Source organism: Rhinolophus sinicus, linkage group LG04, assembly GCF_036562045.2.
Source record: "Rhinolophus sinicus isolate RSC01 linkage group LG04, ASM3656204v1, whole genome shotgun sequence".
In the NCBI taxonomy this organism is placed as follows: domain Eukaryota; kingdom Metazoa; phylum Chordata; class Mammalia; order Chiroptera; family Rhinolophidae; genus Rhinolophus; species Rhinolophus sinicus.
The window spans coordinates 151,255,318-151,274,011 of NC_133754.1; the positions used below are offsets into that span (position 1 = coordinate 151,255,318).

The following is an 18,694-nucleotide window of genomic DNA, read 5'->3' on the forward strand; positions in this document are numbered from 1 at the left end:
CCTCTGTAACCTGTCTTTGGTTGGTACTGGTTTCCAACGGTCTACCATCACTATCTCCTCGCCTTCCATCATGACACAGCAAACCAGCACAGCACACTGCTCTCAAGCCCTCCTCTATCAGCCCCTCCCCACATCTCAGTAGGAGATCACTGGATAAGCAATTTGGGGTATTTCCCTAACAGGTTGGAATCTTCAGCCAATTCAGATGGTTGGGAGAGGAATTTCCTGCCTGAGGTGACCATGCTACAACTGAATGCCCCACACACATGAATGACACTCTTCTTCCAGAGCCAACTTCTTAAGGAAACCAGCATTCCACCAGGAGGCCTACGCCATGGATGCCATGTGGCATGGCCACAAAACGGCCGCAAGTTAGATATGTATGTGATGGAAAAGCCCCAGGGCAAAGCCATTGCTCAAGCCCCCAACTCATTCTCAGTCAGGAAGCCCCGACCCTGGGCCTTACTGCCCCCAGGCTGAGCTACTGGAGCTGTGGTCCTTTGGGAAAGAAGATAAGACTCCTGGCCTTCCCAGCTGGAAAGTGGGAATCTTTTTTTTTTTTTTCAATCAACATCATGTGCCAAGAAACCTGCAAAGCTCCAGAATGCAACTTACCCTCAGAGAAGCTAGCAGACAGAATTTAAGGGAGGGGACGCTACTGCAAACTGAGAGTCTGCCTCTGCCTTGGTAACTACTGTACCCGGCATATGCCGGCATCAAAGACTGGGAGCTGCTTAGGGAAGAAGAGAACTTGTGCACATTGAAGTCAACAGTTGAGAAAAAACGATTTTCTCAAAAGCATCTTAGGTAATGATTAATAGGAAATCTGGAATGCTAGTGAAAATTTTCAAAACATAACCTTTTGGAAAAGCCTTTAAGTATTTAAGACGATGCTAAGTACCAGGATCCTAGATGAGAGACCTCACTACTGTATTAAAGATTCACAGAAGATTTACTCAGCAATGCAGGCGGAGGCAAACTGGAATATCATTGTAAACACAAATTATTCTTTAAAAAAATTGATCATTGTATCACAATGCAATCCACAGAGAAATCTAAGCGAGAGAGAAAAATCCACCATTTCTCCAAGATAACAATCAAGCTACTTTCCGGAAAAAAAGGTATTCTGTACGACAGAAAATTTATTCAGGGTCACATGGATTGACCAAAAATATATACATTTAAAAGTATGTCAAGGGTGACCTGTTAGCTCAGTTGGTTAGAGTGCAGTGCTCTTAACAACAAGGTTGCCGGTTCGATCCCCACATGGGCCACTGGGAGCTTCTCCCTCCACAACTAGATTGAAACAACTACTTGACTTGGAGCTGATGGGTCCTGGGAAAACACTTAAATAAATAAAAGTTAAAAAAAAAAGTATGTCAAAGAAAATCCTGGGATACCCTTATGCCCAGTCATTTTAATTTACAATTTTAAAATGATACAGTGTTACAATGTATTGTCTAATATATGCTGGGGAAGCATTAAATAAGTAGAACCCACAGTCACGGAAGTGAGAACAATTTACAAACCAGGGGCCACCAGAAGTTACCACTCCTGTAATTCACCAGTTATTTTACCAGTGGACAAATCAATGTATGTGTTCGCATGTTTTTAGAAAGCATCCCAGATATTATTCCATTAATTATGTAGGTTCAGAACATGTCAATTCTTGTTTCCCAGAGCACCAGAAACCAAATTTAACCCACGTATTCTGTTACACCAGTCTGCCCTCACAGGGTTCCCACAGGGCTGGGCTGGTTCAATAATGCTGAGCTCCTTCTGGAAGAACAGTATAGACTTCCTGCCATTTGGACTGTGAAATACAGTAATCCACCAGGGAATAAAGGTCAATGTTGCACTTTTGGTCATTACTGAATCATTTGAGATGATCTGTGGTGAGGATGAGAGGAAAATCGAAGGCTGTGAGAACGCTGCAAATGGCTTGACCTCAGACCAATTTTCATCTCCATCTGTCTAATAGACATATGGATAAAAAGCCCTCCCTCCTTCTGGGCCACTCGGCTGTTTTCAAATCTGTGGCCCAAGCCAGGAATCAGTTAAACAATACATTAATAAAGGGAAATAACCTTCTAAGCCCCAGACTGACGCTTACTCAGGTTTTAGGGCATCAGACTGTTTCCTAGTCTGCAAACAGGCCTGCAGCAAAGTAGAAATGTTAAGGAATACGGAGAATTATCTGCAGTGCACAGGCATGTGCCAAAATCTCCTTATTCATGCATGCAAATGTATGCATACTTACACCTCCACCCCCACCAAAAGACATCCACACGATGTCTCTTAGGTCTGCTAACATACACACAAAGGAAGCCAGCAGTTCCCAAAACTGCATGCTGCTGCGAAATCAATCTTTTTTCAAGTGTCCAATTAATGCTGCTTAATCATTATTAAGGCATTTCAATCCTTAAATACAAAATATTCTTGGGAACCCAGAACCTAATTATCATTTAAACGATGGAATCAATGTTAATATCCCAACTTTATACTAATACTCCCCTTTCCTGGTTTGGCCGAGCTACTTTTTTAAGGTAATGGTGTGCCATATATAAGTTTAGGCACCCACAGTATATCAATGTCAAACAACATCGTGTCAAGCTAAGATTCAATTCAGGTAAGTGCCACTGCCAAATTTTCTTGTTCCCAGACGGGCTTTAAGATTATTTTATTGCTTAAAATTTAATTTGTTCCAACTCGTGTCTCCATGACAACGTTGGCTAACCCTGCAAATCATTTGGGTAATTGGATATCTTATCTTTCTATTGCTCTCAAATCGAATGATTCTGCTAGAATTGTAACAGCCAATCAAATTTACAGTCCTCCTGAGTAATAGACTTGGAAAAGTAGCCACATTCATCTCCTTTTTACAGCCATATTAACCAGTCTGTGACAAACAGTAGAATCTGGTCTTCAAACTACACTCCAAATTATAAATGGTGTCAATACCAATATTCTCACAGTGCAAAGTCTACTCAAAAACCCCTTCCGTTTTATACTGTTTTGAAAAGCATCAACTAGTACTCATTCCGTACAAACTTAAGCAATTTCAGTACTTTGAGGGATAAACTGACAAGAGTAACTCAAAATCACAGCTTTTGAGGGGGTCTCTGACCTTGTGGCAAAATAATGACCAAAACAACGGCTGCAGAAGATTATAGTGTATACTAACACTGATGTGGCTGAGGCTCTTTAGGTGGCTAAAACATATTTGATCCATTGGTCAAGAAATAAGAATGAATACAGACTTAACAACCAGTTCAAAAGCCCCTGTACCCTTAGAGAAATCCGCCTAGTCAAAATGTGACACCTCCTATACTTCACTTAATTCATGAATATCACAGCATCCAAGTTAGTCAATTATGGAATAGATATCCTACACGATTCAAAAGTCAGCAGTTCCCCTCTTGAGTTACTGGTATGATTTTGGCCTTTGGTCAGCTAAAAAGTACAGAAGTTGGATACATTACAGTGGTCCAAGTCCAATCTTCTTGGTAGCTGTGCAAGGAGATTGGCTCTGTGGGAGCTCACGGCCCAGGCACTGTAAAACAGCCAGCCGGCTTACAAATGGAAAGGGCTCCAGAACCCTGGCCAACTGGCAGGCTGAGGGGGTTGTCAAGAACCCTGTGCTGCCCTCCAGACATTCAGGACTTCAGGGCCGCTTCTTAAGCTAATCACAAAGAGAGCAATGTGGAGCTTCTCAGCACACAGATGTCAGCAGACAGCCGAGCTTTTAAGCAAGTGTGAGAGCAGGTTCTGGGCACAATTTGTCTGAGCTGTGCCATCCTTTATCCCAAATACTTACAAAGACAACTAAGTTTCTACTATATCGTGCTTGGCAATAAGTGTCAATAACCTAAACTTCCAGTATGTGTAATCCCAATGGTCCTGCTTTTCTCAAACCTTGTGCATTTTCTTTCTCTGTTCCCCCAAATATTAGCACACAGCAGCAGCTGTGGATGTGACAGCCCACAAAAATCTCAAGCCCATGATCTACATGGAGCACATAACACAATTACCTATTCAGAATTTTTCACAGAACCTTACAAGTTGTAATAGCCAAAAGAAAACTTTATGTATGTGTACTTCATCAAGGCTGGTGACTTTTTCTTTCTCTAACCGAACAACAACTTAGCCTTGTAAATTCATACCCCACCCTTTTTTTTTTTCAGGATAACAAAGTCTCTTCAAATAAAGAGCTGGATTTTCCACATTAGAATTAAAAGAAAAGAAAAATCAGAAATAGACCTCCCATCCTTTATTCTGCCAAAACTCACTTCAATAAAATGAACTAAATCTTCTTTGCTGTTCATCCATCCCCTTAACTGAAAAAACACAACTCTATTCTCATTGACAGTTATATTAACTACTTATGGTTGCTGCCTTCCAAGGACACATTTTGCCCGTTTGGCCCAAATAAGGCATTTTAATTCCTCTAGACACCTTAAACAACAGGCTGCCAATAGGGGCTTCATTTAAAAAAAAAAAAAAGAAAAGAAAGTTTCCTTATGAGCCTAAGGTAAATGCTTCTGATCTTAGAAGAAAACAAACAAATAAAAAACTTCAGGGAAAATAATAAAAAGTGAATAATTCAGATGGAGGGAGGAAAGCTGAACTTGGAAAACCAAGATGGGAGCGTGGCCTAGAATTCCCACAACAGGGGTTAAAGGGGTCAGTAACAGATTTACAGAACAAGCTCTAGAACAGCTATCCTCACAGTGCCCAGTGCCAGGCATCATTGTAACTGCTCCGGCAGATAGAAACTCACTCAACCCTGGTAACTACCTACCTATGGGGTAGGCGCTGTCTTCATCCCCTAACCTACCAGCCTACTAACTGTTTTGTGAGGAGGAATAATTACCATCCACACAAAGGGGGGCTGGAAGGATTTACAGAGAGCTCCTACAGCACAGTTCCTAGGGCACTGGAAACTCAATGGGTGAGGGCTGGTAGACTATTCTACTGTCCAGAATAAGCTTCCTCTATAATAATCAACCCAAGAAGCTGACTTTTGAAAGCCAAAGCTGAAAATAACAACTGTCTGAGAACCCAGCGGGCACCTAGCGCTGTGAGCTGCAGGGGACTGGTGGCCCATCCCCCATCCTTCTTCTCTCCATACCAGACCAAGATGCAGATCAATGTTAAGACCCCCTTTCCTAAACCAAAAGAGACCTTTTTATTTTCACTCACTAATCCACAGAAGCCTTTCAAATGGCACAAATAAAGGCAGCTGCATTTTGTTCTCAAAATCAATTTTCTCCCCAGCCATCAAGTAGATGTTCCCGCACAGAGAAAGAACAGCCCTTCCCTTCTAATTCAAAAATCCATACTGCCATTGCCCTTGCAAACTGCTAAACAAGCAGTATCGGCAAGTCACTTGTGTTCTGTAATATATTTTCTGCAAATCCCAATGGCTTGCCTCCTAATGCAGTTTTCTATTGTGTCTGTGCGTGTCAATACACTGGCTGGTCACCTTACTTGTAAGACGCGATGACTGGCTGTTTGCTCAAGGCATCAAGAGGGCGCCCAGGGGGGAGAAGTGGGAACAAAAACTGCGCTCCCGGAGGCCCCCTGCCTTGGAGAGCCGCCTCAAAGAGGTTTTGTTTTCTGGTACTTCACACCCCTCTACACCCAAGGCCTCTGTGGCCAACTTAAATTCTCCACTAGGACAATTTTCAGCCACACAAAGTCCAAGGTCAGAGTCCTTTTGCACAATTATTTCCCACTTTCCTACCTCAGAACACAAAAGATATTTCCCCCAGCAAATATGCTGATTGCATCTTAAGGGTACATTACAGAGGCCAAAATGTAGGAGGGCTTGGGAGAAAGGAAGTCCAGCTTTCCTGTTTAAGTACAAATCTCTGCTTTCAGGTGACAGCTGAAAAAGACAGCACCTAAGCACCATATAATGGTAGATCGCCTAGCACACCCATGCCAAAAACACAAAGGGCAAGTCTTGCAGGAAAACGTTGTAAACCCCTGTTAAGATGGAATTCTTAAAATGTACTTGGAGAAAATTCCTCCTCCACATATCAGTCTAAAACAGGGTTGGTAGCTAAAGAAAGGCCCGGCGCTCTAACAAACCCTGTAAGTTTTCCAGAATTAACACTTTCTAAAATTAGTCATTTATTTATTCTGAAGGGAGGAGGGGGGCAAAAGCTCTATGTAAGATATCTGACAGGCAGATATTACAAAATGTTAATTTATAGACTCCTGGTATCATACAGGTGGGTACAATATGGGTGTGCACTGTGTATTTCTTTCTCCATTTCTGTATTTGAAATTCTTCATAATAAATTATTTGGAGGGCGAAGGGACTATATAAAGACTGTAAGTAAATAATCAATGGGTACAATCATTATTATTAAGAAACCTGGCAACTAAGTCAAGTTTAATGCCTTGGCTGAAGCTTGTAATGCAACTTATCCACAACTCTATTAGGGCTGTGGACAACCTTTGAAGATAAGCAGAGGTTCCAGCGGCAGTGATTCACTCACACACTCAATTCACATGGACACCCAAGCCTTAGCCACATGCTACTTCTGTTTTCTCTCTTCGTAGTACAAACCCAAATATACTACTATAATTAAACTCCCCATTAAGAAGCCTCAGTGATATTCTGACTATAAATCACTTTTCCAAAAGGAAAGCAACTGAGCAAATGTGGTTAGATGAGATTATTAGAATTGAAGTCCTACAAAACATGTAGTGAAATCAAACAGATTTCATTCTTCATTTTCATATAAGGACCCATACTCTTGATTCAGGTTTTTAATCTGGGTTCCATGGACTGGCTGAAGAATCCGACCATGTCCACAAAGAGTCAAAATTGCTGGACAAAGCTACTATGTAGGATTTTTTGTGCCAAGCAATTTGAACCTGATTTTCATATGGGTTCAGGATCTAAAATGGTCACAACTACCACTCTTCATAAGGCGCATACTAAATGCTACTTAAGTGCCTACCCTGCCTGACTCACTCACTGGCAAGGGTAGGTGTAAGTCTCAAACTCAGGCATCAAGCAAAGTGCAGCCTAGCTGAATAACAAAAGAAGCACATGAAAAAACAGAAATCAGAGCAAAACTACGTGGTGTGACAGCCTCCTATTGGAGCAGTCATGGAAGGCCTTGAAGTAAACATGCCGCGTTGTTATTGGAACTGGACCTTGAAGGCTATGGAGGGAGGCCATGTGCAGTGTGACAAAAAGGCCCGGGGGCTTTCAATAACGAAAACAGAAAAACACAAGACATATTTTAGGCACAAAGAAGATACCCCTTTGGCTGGATTAAAGGACCTGGAGGGAAGCGGGAAGAGGTGGTCAAGTGAGACTGGCCGGGACCCTCGTCAGGGTCAGACCCAGAAGGTTGTCGTGATGGGCAGAGGCAATTACTGAAGTAGGAAGTCAAAATTAGAAAGAACAAACATACCAAGGAGGCCAAAAGACCCAAGCGCCTAAAGGTGTTTTGCGTTCACCGTCATAAAGATGCTCCCTTTCCAGGGTCATAGTTCCAACGCAGAGTGAGAGTTTGAAATGTAGGGCTAGTGCTCCGGAGAGCGGGTGTACCCGCCGGCCACACAGGACAAGCCAATGGGTGCACTGAGAATATGAAAACTTTTATTTTAATCCCTTTGTTTAAAATTTCCTTTTATTCTAAATGTATACAATATATTACTGTGCTACTATGTTTAGATAATTTATAAATTTATAAGTAAACAAGTCTGGTGATATGTTTTCAAATTTTTTACTGACAGGTTGCATAAAAGACAACAGACTAATAATCTGGTTAGATCAGTAATAGCACTAATATCAAACCCAGCCTAGTATTGCATTTACTTCAGCGATTTAACAAATTACATGATTTGGACACACTAGTTCATGTACACCTACATTTTGAGAAACAAATGATTCCACTTCATCAAGTGAATAATGAATGTCTAATGAATATCTGCGAGGTGTGTATACAACTCTAATTCCCCCAGTGTGCACAGTGATGTACACCCACACGTAATAGCAATTTTTCTGTTTGGCAGATGAAAAATCAATTCAATACACAGAATTCCCATTGGTTCTTCCTCCCAGTTTTTTCCTTATATGCAAAATGGCCTTTACTCTACCCTTTTTTTCAGCTAACATATTTTGTGGTCAAAGAATGACTAAGTGGCCAATACTACAAAAAAAACTAAAAAATTCCCTTGTTGTACCTAGTATGAGAAAAATGTGGGGAACGGGGTAAACAATATGCTCAGTTATGATTTTATGTTGCTTTAAAGCAGGTAAATTGAATTAAACTTTAAAATGATTAAAAACTGAATTGTAAAATAATGAAATATAGATTTGTGTGAAATCATAGGTTATTTGATAAAACTTTGTGTCAACATTTCTTGGACTTTCATAAAAAGTGTTGGGCGACTGGGCAGTCTACAAACTGGGCAATTCTGTAATCATAGTTTTGCAAACAATTTTAGAAACCATTTTTCCTTTAACCAAGTGAATGGTAATACGTGAATATCTTAATTTATGTTAAAATTTCAATGTAAATTTTTTCATTTTTCAGATCAAACCACCATGTCTCTCTTTCTCTTTCTCTTTCTCTCTCTCTCTCTCTCTCTCTCTCTCTCTCTCTCCTTAAAACACCAAAACATGGAACGATCCCTATAGCACATTTCTCACTATAGAACTTATCAATTCCATTAGTGAGGACTATTTTGAAGGTATAAATGCCTAATCTTGTCAAATAAGCCCACTGACCAAAACAGCTGTCTAAAATTTAATTAAAAGCCATATACCAAACATTCCACATTAAAGTTCTGAGAATTTCAATTTTTAAACATCTGAAGCAACAGTAAGCAACTGGGACACTGGGGCTGCGGGGATGGGTGACAGTCAATCAAAGCCTTGATGAAAGCCCAGGCAACTTCTTAGTTTCCTCCAATTTAATCCACTTCTGGAGACCACAAAAGTTTAATAATAGAAGAGGAAAGACTCAGATCTATGGAAACTTAAAATGGTTCCATGAGCCAGTAACTGAATATATCTTTACCACAGAAGATGATTTACTTAAATGTTTGCTAAGGGAACAGATTTTCTTTCTGTGTTTCTTAATAAACACTATTTGGAGGAATATCTTAAATTCTCTGGCCCAAGACTCCTCAATTGATACAGACAAGGTGCTGGGTCCCGGTGGGGGTGCGATGTGACTCCCCTATCATGAAATGAACCAGACTTTAGAACCTGCCTAGTCTAACCCCTCGCTTTACAGAGAGGAAAACCGAGGCCCAGGCAACTTGTTAATGACTTGCCCATTCACTAATCAAAGTCCCTAATTAGTTGGGACCTCACTGAAGTATTTTACACCACGTTAGATCCTACAAATCACAGCAGCTCCCAAGGGGCCATTCATTCTACCTCTTCTCTGCTCTTTGACCCCGCAATTTGCTTCCGTGGCCTCAACCCTGTTCCCAACCCTCCCTGGTCCTACGTTTATATAATATTTTGTTCCTCTTGGAGTTTTTTGGCATCAATTTTGAATTTTAAAAATACTGTTTATCTAGAGTACTAAGTTTTTTGACACTTTCCCTAAATTCTGTGCCCTAGGCAACTGTCTCATTTGCCTCACTCTAGTCAACCTTGGACAGAAAACAGCAACTAGCCCAGCTTTGGAGGGTTCAGGTAGGTGCAGGCTAAGTAGTGAGGACTCCGCCCTTCTCGCTGGTAAAAAACAAAGCTAATCTTGCACCTCAGAATCTGGGCTCTCAATACACAGGGAGCTTTATCTCTTTTAACTTATGCCTGTAAAGGACAGGCCTGGCTAATGAATATGAGGTTGGGGACCACTCCAATCCTGATGACAGCTACCCTCTTTGTATTACAAAGCTATTAACACCTGGTGGAGCTTAACTCTAAGTGCCTACACTCCAGCTGGTCATTTCCCATTGAGACACTGACTTAGAAAAAAAAAATCTCCAAGTGAGAAACTGTAGACAGAAAACACAATTGGCTGAAAAATAGGAAGAAAGGTAATCCCTAACAGTTCCATATAAACACTTTTAAAAAGTACTAAAAACAGCTTATTTTTTAAGAGAAACTTTAAAGTACATATCAAAACTGTGAAAAGAGTTTCACTCCAAAATTTACACGGTCTGAAACACTGTGTTTTCTGAAATACTGCATGGAGCTTGGAAATGTTAAGCTCTCACCTGAGTTTTCCTTTCTCCTCTCCTTTCCCACCCCATGACATGATTGTTGAAAACAATTTTCCTTCCAGAGCTAGTCCTTTCATTTATTTTTAAATTCTTCAACGTCCTGGAGAGCCCCAAGCACTCACTCTGCCTGCTCTTCAGGAGAATACAAGCAGAGAGAAGACAAAGTGACTGATCAAACTCACTGTGTTGCTGGGTCTCAACCAGGAGTCCTGGCAACGTGTTTCAAATTTTCCTTTGTTCTTAAAAGTATCTTAACCTGCAGAAGGTATTGCTCGACTGGTTACAACTTTCTCCCTACCCATGGCTGTGGCCCTGTAATGCAGGGTCTGAGCTTCCACTCCTGGCAGGTGAATGCAGGATATGGTGAGGCCAAAAAGGAACACCAACAGAGCCACAGGTAGGGGGTTCGTACCACTATATTCTCCATGGCGGCTGGTCGAGACACAAGAAGCAAACATCAGCAATACCCCAACAAGGGGTCTTCCTGCACCATAGTCTTGCTGGAGGCCGGGCGAGACATAGGAAGTAGGATTTGCACCATCTGCCATCTGCACTTGCGAACCGCAATCCATCCGCCCTTTCTAGCGTAGCCACAGCAGTTAGATACAAAATAGTGGCTAATGGCTAACTGGTTACAGCTGATGGCCATCTAATAACCAGGTCAGCACCTTTCCACGTGAGGCCGAGAGCCTGGAAACTGCTCTCTGGGACCCCGTCCCTACAGGCCCCCACAGACCAGTCAGTACTGCTGATTTTCATAACTTTTAGGATGCGTCCCGAGCCCCAACGGCCTGCCAATGTGAAGCTGGTCAGCACAAAGAGTGAGAAGCGGAGAGACACGCAGCTAGGTAGACCTGAGTCACTATGCCAAAGCCCAACAATGATTCTGCCACTGGCCTCACCCTCTAACAGCAGTAGAATGGGTAAAGGGAAGAAAAACTGAATTGGGGATCAGGTGACCCAAACTCAAGGTTCAACAGGTGTTCAGCAAAGCGCAGACTCTGAACACATACCCAAGCTGCAGGCAGAGCAAAACACCTAACCAACCTACTTCACAGGGTGAGGCAAATCACTTTTGAAAACCGGTAAGTGCGGTACAAATTCAAGCCACTAATGACAACTTTAGGGTATGGCTGCATCAACCTGCTGAAAAGACAGGCGAGTGGGGCAAATAAAAGTTTATTTATATATTTATAGTGCACCTTATTGCCAAAAATATCAAATGAAATAATATCATACCACAGGAAAAAACAACAACACTTTAAAATTCACACTGCCAAACACGAGGCACAGACCTCAAAACAACTAGATTCACGTGAACTCAAACACTGGGAGTATCAGAACTGCCTGAGTTTTTCGTGAGAAGTCTGCACCTCTCTTATATAGAGATAGCTGTAGTGTAAGATCTACCTGGAGAGAGATGACCAAGCAGAGATCTATAAAAGGCTCAAAGAAAAAAAAATCATTTTAATGCTGCAATAAAAGCTTTAAGTATCTATTACCATCCCTATGCCTTTGACTTTTCAGTAACCAGTCACAAATGGGAGCTGAGCAAGTAAGGGGAAGGCTTATCAGGAAGTGTTGACACAACATAAACATGGGCTGCGGGCACCAAACCAAGGAAGGAAACCACAATCATACCATTTTTGATTTGGACACACTTCTACCTTTTTTTTCCCAGATGGAAAAATCTGGGGAGACCTGACATTGAAATCTGTAAAACTCACTCCTTCGACAAACCCGCTGAAAGGTAGGAAGGGAGAGCAGTAGTCACACAGGAGATAAATCTTAACATTAAAGCTCTCTCCACAGAAAGTTTCCCCATCACTGCATTTTTTCAGTAACAAAGATGTTGTCAGAAATGACAATTTTTTGTGTCCCCTGATGATGCCTTGCTAGCATTTGGTTATAAGCCATAAAGCAGGACTAATTTCAGCCTGTCAGGAGTCTCGCTAATGCCCAGTTTCCCCCTAGAGAGAATTCCTGTCAAATCTAATGAGAGCTCCAAAGGCCCTCTCTACAATATAATGAGCACTTAGGCCATGCTGGTGATCAGGCGGCAAAAAGCATCAATTTGAGCCTGGCTACACCCTGGGGGCCAGACGTCACCAGTTTTAATAAGAATTATGATTACTAGCTGCACCAAATGTCTCCTCAGAACTTATTATTAATGTGTGACATTCAGAGGATGTTTTTCAAATGTAAGGCCACTTTAAACTGAATTATATAGCATTGCTTTGCACACCACTCTAGTTAAGGGTCTGTCAGCATTTACAATATAAACTAAATTTCAGGGGGCTGAATACCCTACTATGAAGAATGTGGCATCTCAGCTTTTCACATTTTTCAAATTACTGAGCCAATTATACACAGCATATTATTAACCCATACAGGCTCACGAAGGGACAGCGTAGACCCACAAATGCCTGATGGAGTACAGAAACTCGTTAGAAAACTATTTTCACACTATGGGGTTCCTGACCCTCTTCTCCCCTTCTTACTTTTTCCCTACTCGATAAAGAAGAGCTCACTCTGCCATGTAACCAACAGGAACCCAGAAGAATTACACACCTCCGTAGCTCCCCCAATAAATCCAGCACTAGCATACATCACACAAAGTGGCATTCCCTTGTAAAAGAGTCAGTGAGGTTATTAAATCCTTTGAGTTTATGAGTTTAAGAAAAAGCTCAGGCTCCTCTTACTCTTCCTGAATATTTGTTAGCAAAATTGTGCTTTTATGGTTAACTTAAAAAAAAAAAAAACGTGACAGGTTAGAACTTCTTGACCAACTGTATTTGCATAATTTATTTAAATGACCACAGATCTTCTAGCCCAATTACTATCAAGTTACAGATGCCTCAACATGTTTAAATGCACTAGCCATTTAAACACACAAAAACAAAGGCAGAAACCCAACATAAACTAGGCTACCAACTTTGCACATCAGAATAAAAATCAGCATTTTAAAAGGCCCAACTATATTATTAATGAAAGGACCTGAACTTCACTCTCTCTTTTCAAACACATATCTGAGAACAGATCTAATGTACAGGATGATAACTTAACGTTATGAAATCTATGATGAATTAAAAATCAAAGAGTGCAGAATTACAAAAGCGGAATTCAACTCTGAAACGCACTTGCTTAATGAAAGTCTTTGAATATAAGGAAGATCTGAAGGCTGAACTAATCAATTTCTCCACTGTGCCCCAGCCGGTCAGCCATGCTCTTTAATTTAATGAAACAAGGGTTTGAGATGAAATAGCACATATACATCAAGTAAGAATTGTATTGTTGCACTTTGAAATGTGTCCAACTGTGCAACTTCATCTGATGATAATTTTTTAAGAGGCAATCGATTTCTAAAAGACTTATTGTACCAGCGTCTTGATGAAAAAGTGAATGTCAGCATATCTCCAGAATACTTACACACCCTGCCATTAATGCTTTCTTTGGCAGACAATGGCTACTCAATCCAGGGTCCTTTGGGCTGAGCAATCATTTAGCTTTTCTTCCCTTATGAGGTCCTTAGTGCCTTGTTCCAGCTCAATACTCTTTTTATACACCATTATAGTAGCCATAAGTGTGAATTTTATGGGAACTTGCAAACTCATAGTCATAGCTACAGCTTTCCACTCACTAATCTTTTCACGCTTTTAAAACCACTAGAACTGAAGCAACTCCCTACATATGTTGTGACCATAAAAGAACACTTTTTTCTTTTTTTTTACATCCAAACCTGTATCAACTGAGAAATTTTTCAAAAAGATGTATGCTAATAGGCCATCAATCTTGAGTATCACTTTATGCAGCTCCAAAGCATAAAGAAAATTCCATAGTTAGTCATATACCTTGTTTAACCTTATTTAAAGACAAGAGTGTCTCACAGGTCCACACTTCTTTCCAAATCAGAACAAAAACATTAGCTATTCTCAACTTCAGCAACTCTACAGAATGCTCAGATCTTTCAAGAGGAGAATTTATCTATCCAGGTGGAAAAGTAAACTCAGAGTCTCAATTCCCATCTGCCTATACACAAGCTAGTTTACATTTTCAAAGCACCTCTCACCCAGTCATTTAAACATTTTGTAACTGTCAAGAAGCAATCCTTGCTGCAAAGTATTACCACCAATTTGCAAGAAGGGAAACCAAGGCAGAAAAATAGCACACAAACTCCCCACAAGACAAAGCCACTATTGAGAAAATCATGACTAATTTCTCATTACGGCTTAAGATTTAACTAATGCTTACCTGTTTATGCATTTCTATGTTTAATCCATATGACATTTCATAATACTGTAAGAAAAAAAGAACCAATCATTTCATTAATTCATGTTTTATGATGCTAAGAACATGTATTTGCTCATATTACATGAAAAGGAAAAAAATCTAATTGATACCTACCATCACATAGTGCCTCTGCATTTCTGTCTTTTCACTTGCCAGTTTCTCACATTCCAATTTAAGGCTACAAAAACAAAACAGGCAACTTAATGTAAACATTATGTCACTTGTTTTAACATCTGCCTCACATATTTACACTTCAAGTAAAAACAGACCAATTTGGAAAAGCCATAAACTATCTAGGTAAACACCCAAAAGCTTTGTCCCTGCATTTAACAGGGGAAAGAAATAAGGTGAACATTACAGGGTATCCATTCAGCTACTATTCTTTTTCTTCTTGGTGCATACCTGGTCAGATGCCAAAAATTATTAACAAAAATCTGGCAAAACCTCTGATCTACCCAGAAGACTGTTCCTCCTGGTGGTCATCTGTTCACTCCTATTTCCCTGAATCAAAGCGTGCTTCTCGAGACTCCACCAAAATCTGGCCTTTGCACAATCTTCAGTCTCAGGCAAAAGCTGCACTACCTTTGCCAATTCAAAGTCTCTAGCTTTGAAACACTGTACCTATAAAGTTACCTCTACAATTATTGGTCCCTTTTAAAACCTTTGATTTCCAAATCCCTGCCAAAATATGTCAAGCAGCTACTGCAGTGAAGTGGGTTGAAGTCCTCCCTGCTTGGTAAACACTGTGTGGGTAGGTATGCCTCAAGCTCTATAGAGATTATTATCTTCAAGTAGACAAAAGGTCAATAATCAGAAAGCCTCTGACAAAATAAGAAAATTCACACCCTAGCATCTGTGTTTTTTCTCAAGCAAGACAAAAATAAAAACTGTCATTACAGTTATTTCTTAGCTCTAATCAGCTAAGACTTCATAGGAATGAGAAACTAACATTTCTGGAAAGTCCACTATGGATGTGGTGCTTTACAAATAGTTCTTATTTGCAAATCTTTTGAAGTAGGTATCATTAGATGAAGAGACTAAAGCTGAGATGGATACAAATGTGACTCCAATCCCTTGTTCTACCCAAATCTACCCAGAAATGACGCCAAAGCAGGTGAGCTTTCCCTGACACACCCACCCCCCTCGTGATCACCAATGATGGGCACAGCTTAAAAGCATCTAGCGTTCCATAATGGACTTTGCCTCAGTCCAATTCTCTACCATAGCAAACAGCGATTTCAACACTGGCTTTGCCTCCCTGAACCGACACTCCAGGGCTGGGGCATCGACTGAACCAAGGTTTTAGCTCAGCCTGTTTGTTGCAAAACAAATAAATGAAGTGCAAACACTGACGGTTCTCATTTAACTCCTAAACACACGAAAACAGACTCCCTGGAACAGCAGCAAACCGGCAGAAGGGAAACAATGGGAGGAGGAGGAGACAAGAGAAGAGGCGGCCCGGGAAGAGCCAGGAAAGGGGGTAACGTGAATGACAGGTTTTAACTGCGACTCCACACGCCACCGCCTGGACACAAATACTAAGTACAGCCGCCGCCGCCACCCAGGGGCTGGGCGACGTGGGGCACGGGACTGCCCGGGCGACCAGTCGCCCCGCGCGGGCCGACACGCACCTGTGATACTGAGCCTGCAGGAACTGGAATTCCTCCTTAATGCGGTCCAGAGACTCCGGAATAGTGAATTTGAAGGGCTGGCCTGCAGCCTGGTGCGGCGTCTGGGGGGCGACCAGCGAGGGGGACCGTGGGACGGAGATGCGGGCGGGTGGATAAAGCAGTTAGAGAACAGAGAGGTGGGTGGAACACAAACAAAAAATAAAGTTAGAAATGGCGGATAACGGAGTCCCGAACGCGAGTTTGCGCTTCACTTTGGGGTGGGGGAAAGTGGACACTCCGCCGACCCCCGGCTTCTAGAGGCTCTAAGTCCCCTCCAGCTTTTCCCGGGTCACCGGACTGGAGGCAAAGGGGTTCCCCGGCGGCCGGGGAGGACCAGGCCAGACTGTCGTCATCGCCGCGCCCTCCCCCACGGGGGCGATAAAGACCCCAGGGACTAGAGGAGAAAAACAAATCCCTAACGCTCCCCGTTCCCAGAGTCGCCAAGGCCACCTTAAGCGCGCCGGAACGGGGGCCGCATTGACATGCAAATAGGCGAGACCAGAAACAAAGCGGGGGGGGGGGCGCCCTCCCCTCCCCGCGGAAGGAGGATGTGGCTGCGGGAGCGAAACCCCGGCCTCTCCCGGTGCCCCCGTCACCCTGTCTAGACGTCAAGTAGGAGGTGACCCAAAAGAAACAGGGTGGGAGGAAGAATTGGGAGTTTCAGCCCACTACCCACCTCAAGAGAGCAGGGCCCGGGACCTCCCAATCTTGCAGCCCCGGAGACGAAGGGGTCAGTCAGAATGTAGCAGCCACCCGCCTCCCTACAGCACGGAAGAGTGCCTCCCGGCCCCCCCACCCACCACCAACCCCGTCTCCCCGGCCAGCCGCGCCTCACCGGGTGCCGGCTCTGCGGGAACATCGCTCTGGCGGCCGCCGCGGCTCTGTTCCCCGGCAACTCAATTCTCCGCTCAATTTCCAACTTTAATCCCGCCGAGAAAAATTAAGCCAGTAAACCCGGCAGAAACGCGACGCGCAGGGGGCCCGCTGGCCACGCACGCAGGCGCGCTCGGCGGGGCGCACGGGCCACTCCGCGCCCGGCTGCTCCTGCTCCCGCCAGTGTGGGCTCCCGAGTTCAGGGCCACATCGTGGGGCACCCCGGGCCCAGCTGCTCGAAGAACCTCCGCGAGACCGCGCTGTTCTCCAACCCGCAGGCCTTAGCCGCCTGGGCGAGGAGGTGGGGGAACGGTGACTCCGGCGCGCTCCTGTAGGCGATCACTGTGCGCGGCAACCGTCCGGGCAAACAAATCCAGACGGGCTGTCTTCCTTTGCTCTTCTCCCGGTCTGCCTCCACTCCGGGTTTTCCCCGCGGCGCCGGCAGCGGGCGAGGTGCAGGTGGCTGCCGGCTAACCCCACACAAACCAACCTAGTGACGTTTCGGAGCCGACCTTCGCGGGTCCAGGCAGCACCTTTGCCGGGCACTCGCGAGCCCCTAGAAAGCGGCGGGGAGCGAGGTCCCGGCCGCGGTGTAGGCTCCGCGCCCGGCGCCCCGCAGGCTCAACCCTGGCTGAGAAGCGCGGAATGACAGCGAGGCTGGGAAAGTGCGGAGGGCGCGCCGGGAGGCTGCCCCGCACACTCCGTAAGACCGACACTCGGTGTTCTCCGGGGTTGCACAAACCCTCCAGGCCCGACGGGGCTACTCCACGAAGGGCAGTCCCGCAGTCGCCCACTGCTCCACGAGGCCAGGGCGCATCCGGGAGCCGCGCCCGGTGAGCACTCGCCCCACACAACCCGTCCGGCCGCTTCGGACCCTTCCTGGGTCCTCTTTTTTTCCTTCCCTTCGTATGCCTCTACGTAAAGGGCGCTCCAGCCCGCTGCAAAGTTCTCTCACGGCCCGAGGTACGACATCCACGAGATGGTGGGAAGAAGAACAGGAGTGCGCTTCGCCGCTCGGCCTCCCTTCCCGGCCGGCAAACTCCGCGGGAGAGTCTGGAGTAGTCCGGGCAGCCGCAGCCCACCGGGATTAAGTCGCCGCGGACCGGCGAAGGTCCGGGTTGGTGGCGCGGGTCCCGCCCGGCCGTGAAAGGGTGGGGGTGGTGCAGTCGGCTGCCTCAGGGACGCAGGGCACAGAGAACCCGCCGACGCTGCTGCAGCTCCTGCAGTCGCCGTTCCTGCCACTGCCGCCGCCGCCCGCGCCTCTCGCGCCGGTTACATTAACACGCGGTTTCACACTCCGGAGCTAACCAGCGCGGGCCCCGCCCAGCCCTGGGCGGGCGGGGGACGAGAGCACCAAGCCGGCGGGCGACGTGGGCCCGGACGGCTGGGAGGGGGAGCAGGAGGCCAGCGTCAGCCAATCGCATGCGCGGTGCCCAACGTGGGGTGCTGACGCACCCTCCCCGGAGCCTATGGCGGCGCAGCACTGGACAGGCCGCCTCCCTCCTATTCCCCCTCCCCTCCCACTCCACTTGCTTCCATCTCTGCTGTTTCCACCGTCTCCCCTCCGGTCCCTCCCACCCCTCCTCAGCCAGCCGCGTCCTCCCGGGCTCGGTGAGGAACTGTTCCTGGAGGAGCCGCGGGACGCT

At 44.7% G+C, this 18,694-nt stretch overlaps 1 protein-coding gene across 2 annotated transcripts in view; it reads right to left on the reverse strand.

Annotated features, from left to right (window-relative positions):
* The window catches only part of TLE1 (TLE family member 1, transcriptional corepressor), an 84,355-nt gene extending 66,028 nt beyond the window's left edge, over positions 1-18,327 (reverse strand). For both annotated transcript variants that reach the window (XM_019736681.2, XM_019736679.2), the window contains exons 1-4: positions 17,011-18,327; positions 16,137-16,237; positions 14,620-14,683; positions 14,467-14,511 (exon numbers count right to left, since the gene is read on the reverse strand). In XM_019736681.2, the coding sequence (XP_019592240.1) occupies positions 14,467-14,511; positions 14,620-14,683; positions 16,137-16,237; positions 17,011-17,034 (234 nt within the window). In that variant the 5' untranslated portion in view covers positions 17,035-18,327. The remainder of the gene's footprint in view (positions 1-14,466; positions 14,512-14,619; positions 14,684-16,136; positions 16,238-17,010) is intronic.
* Positions 18,328-18,694: the final 367 nt, after the last annotated feature.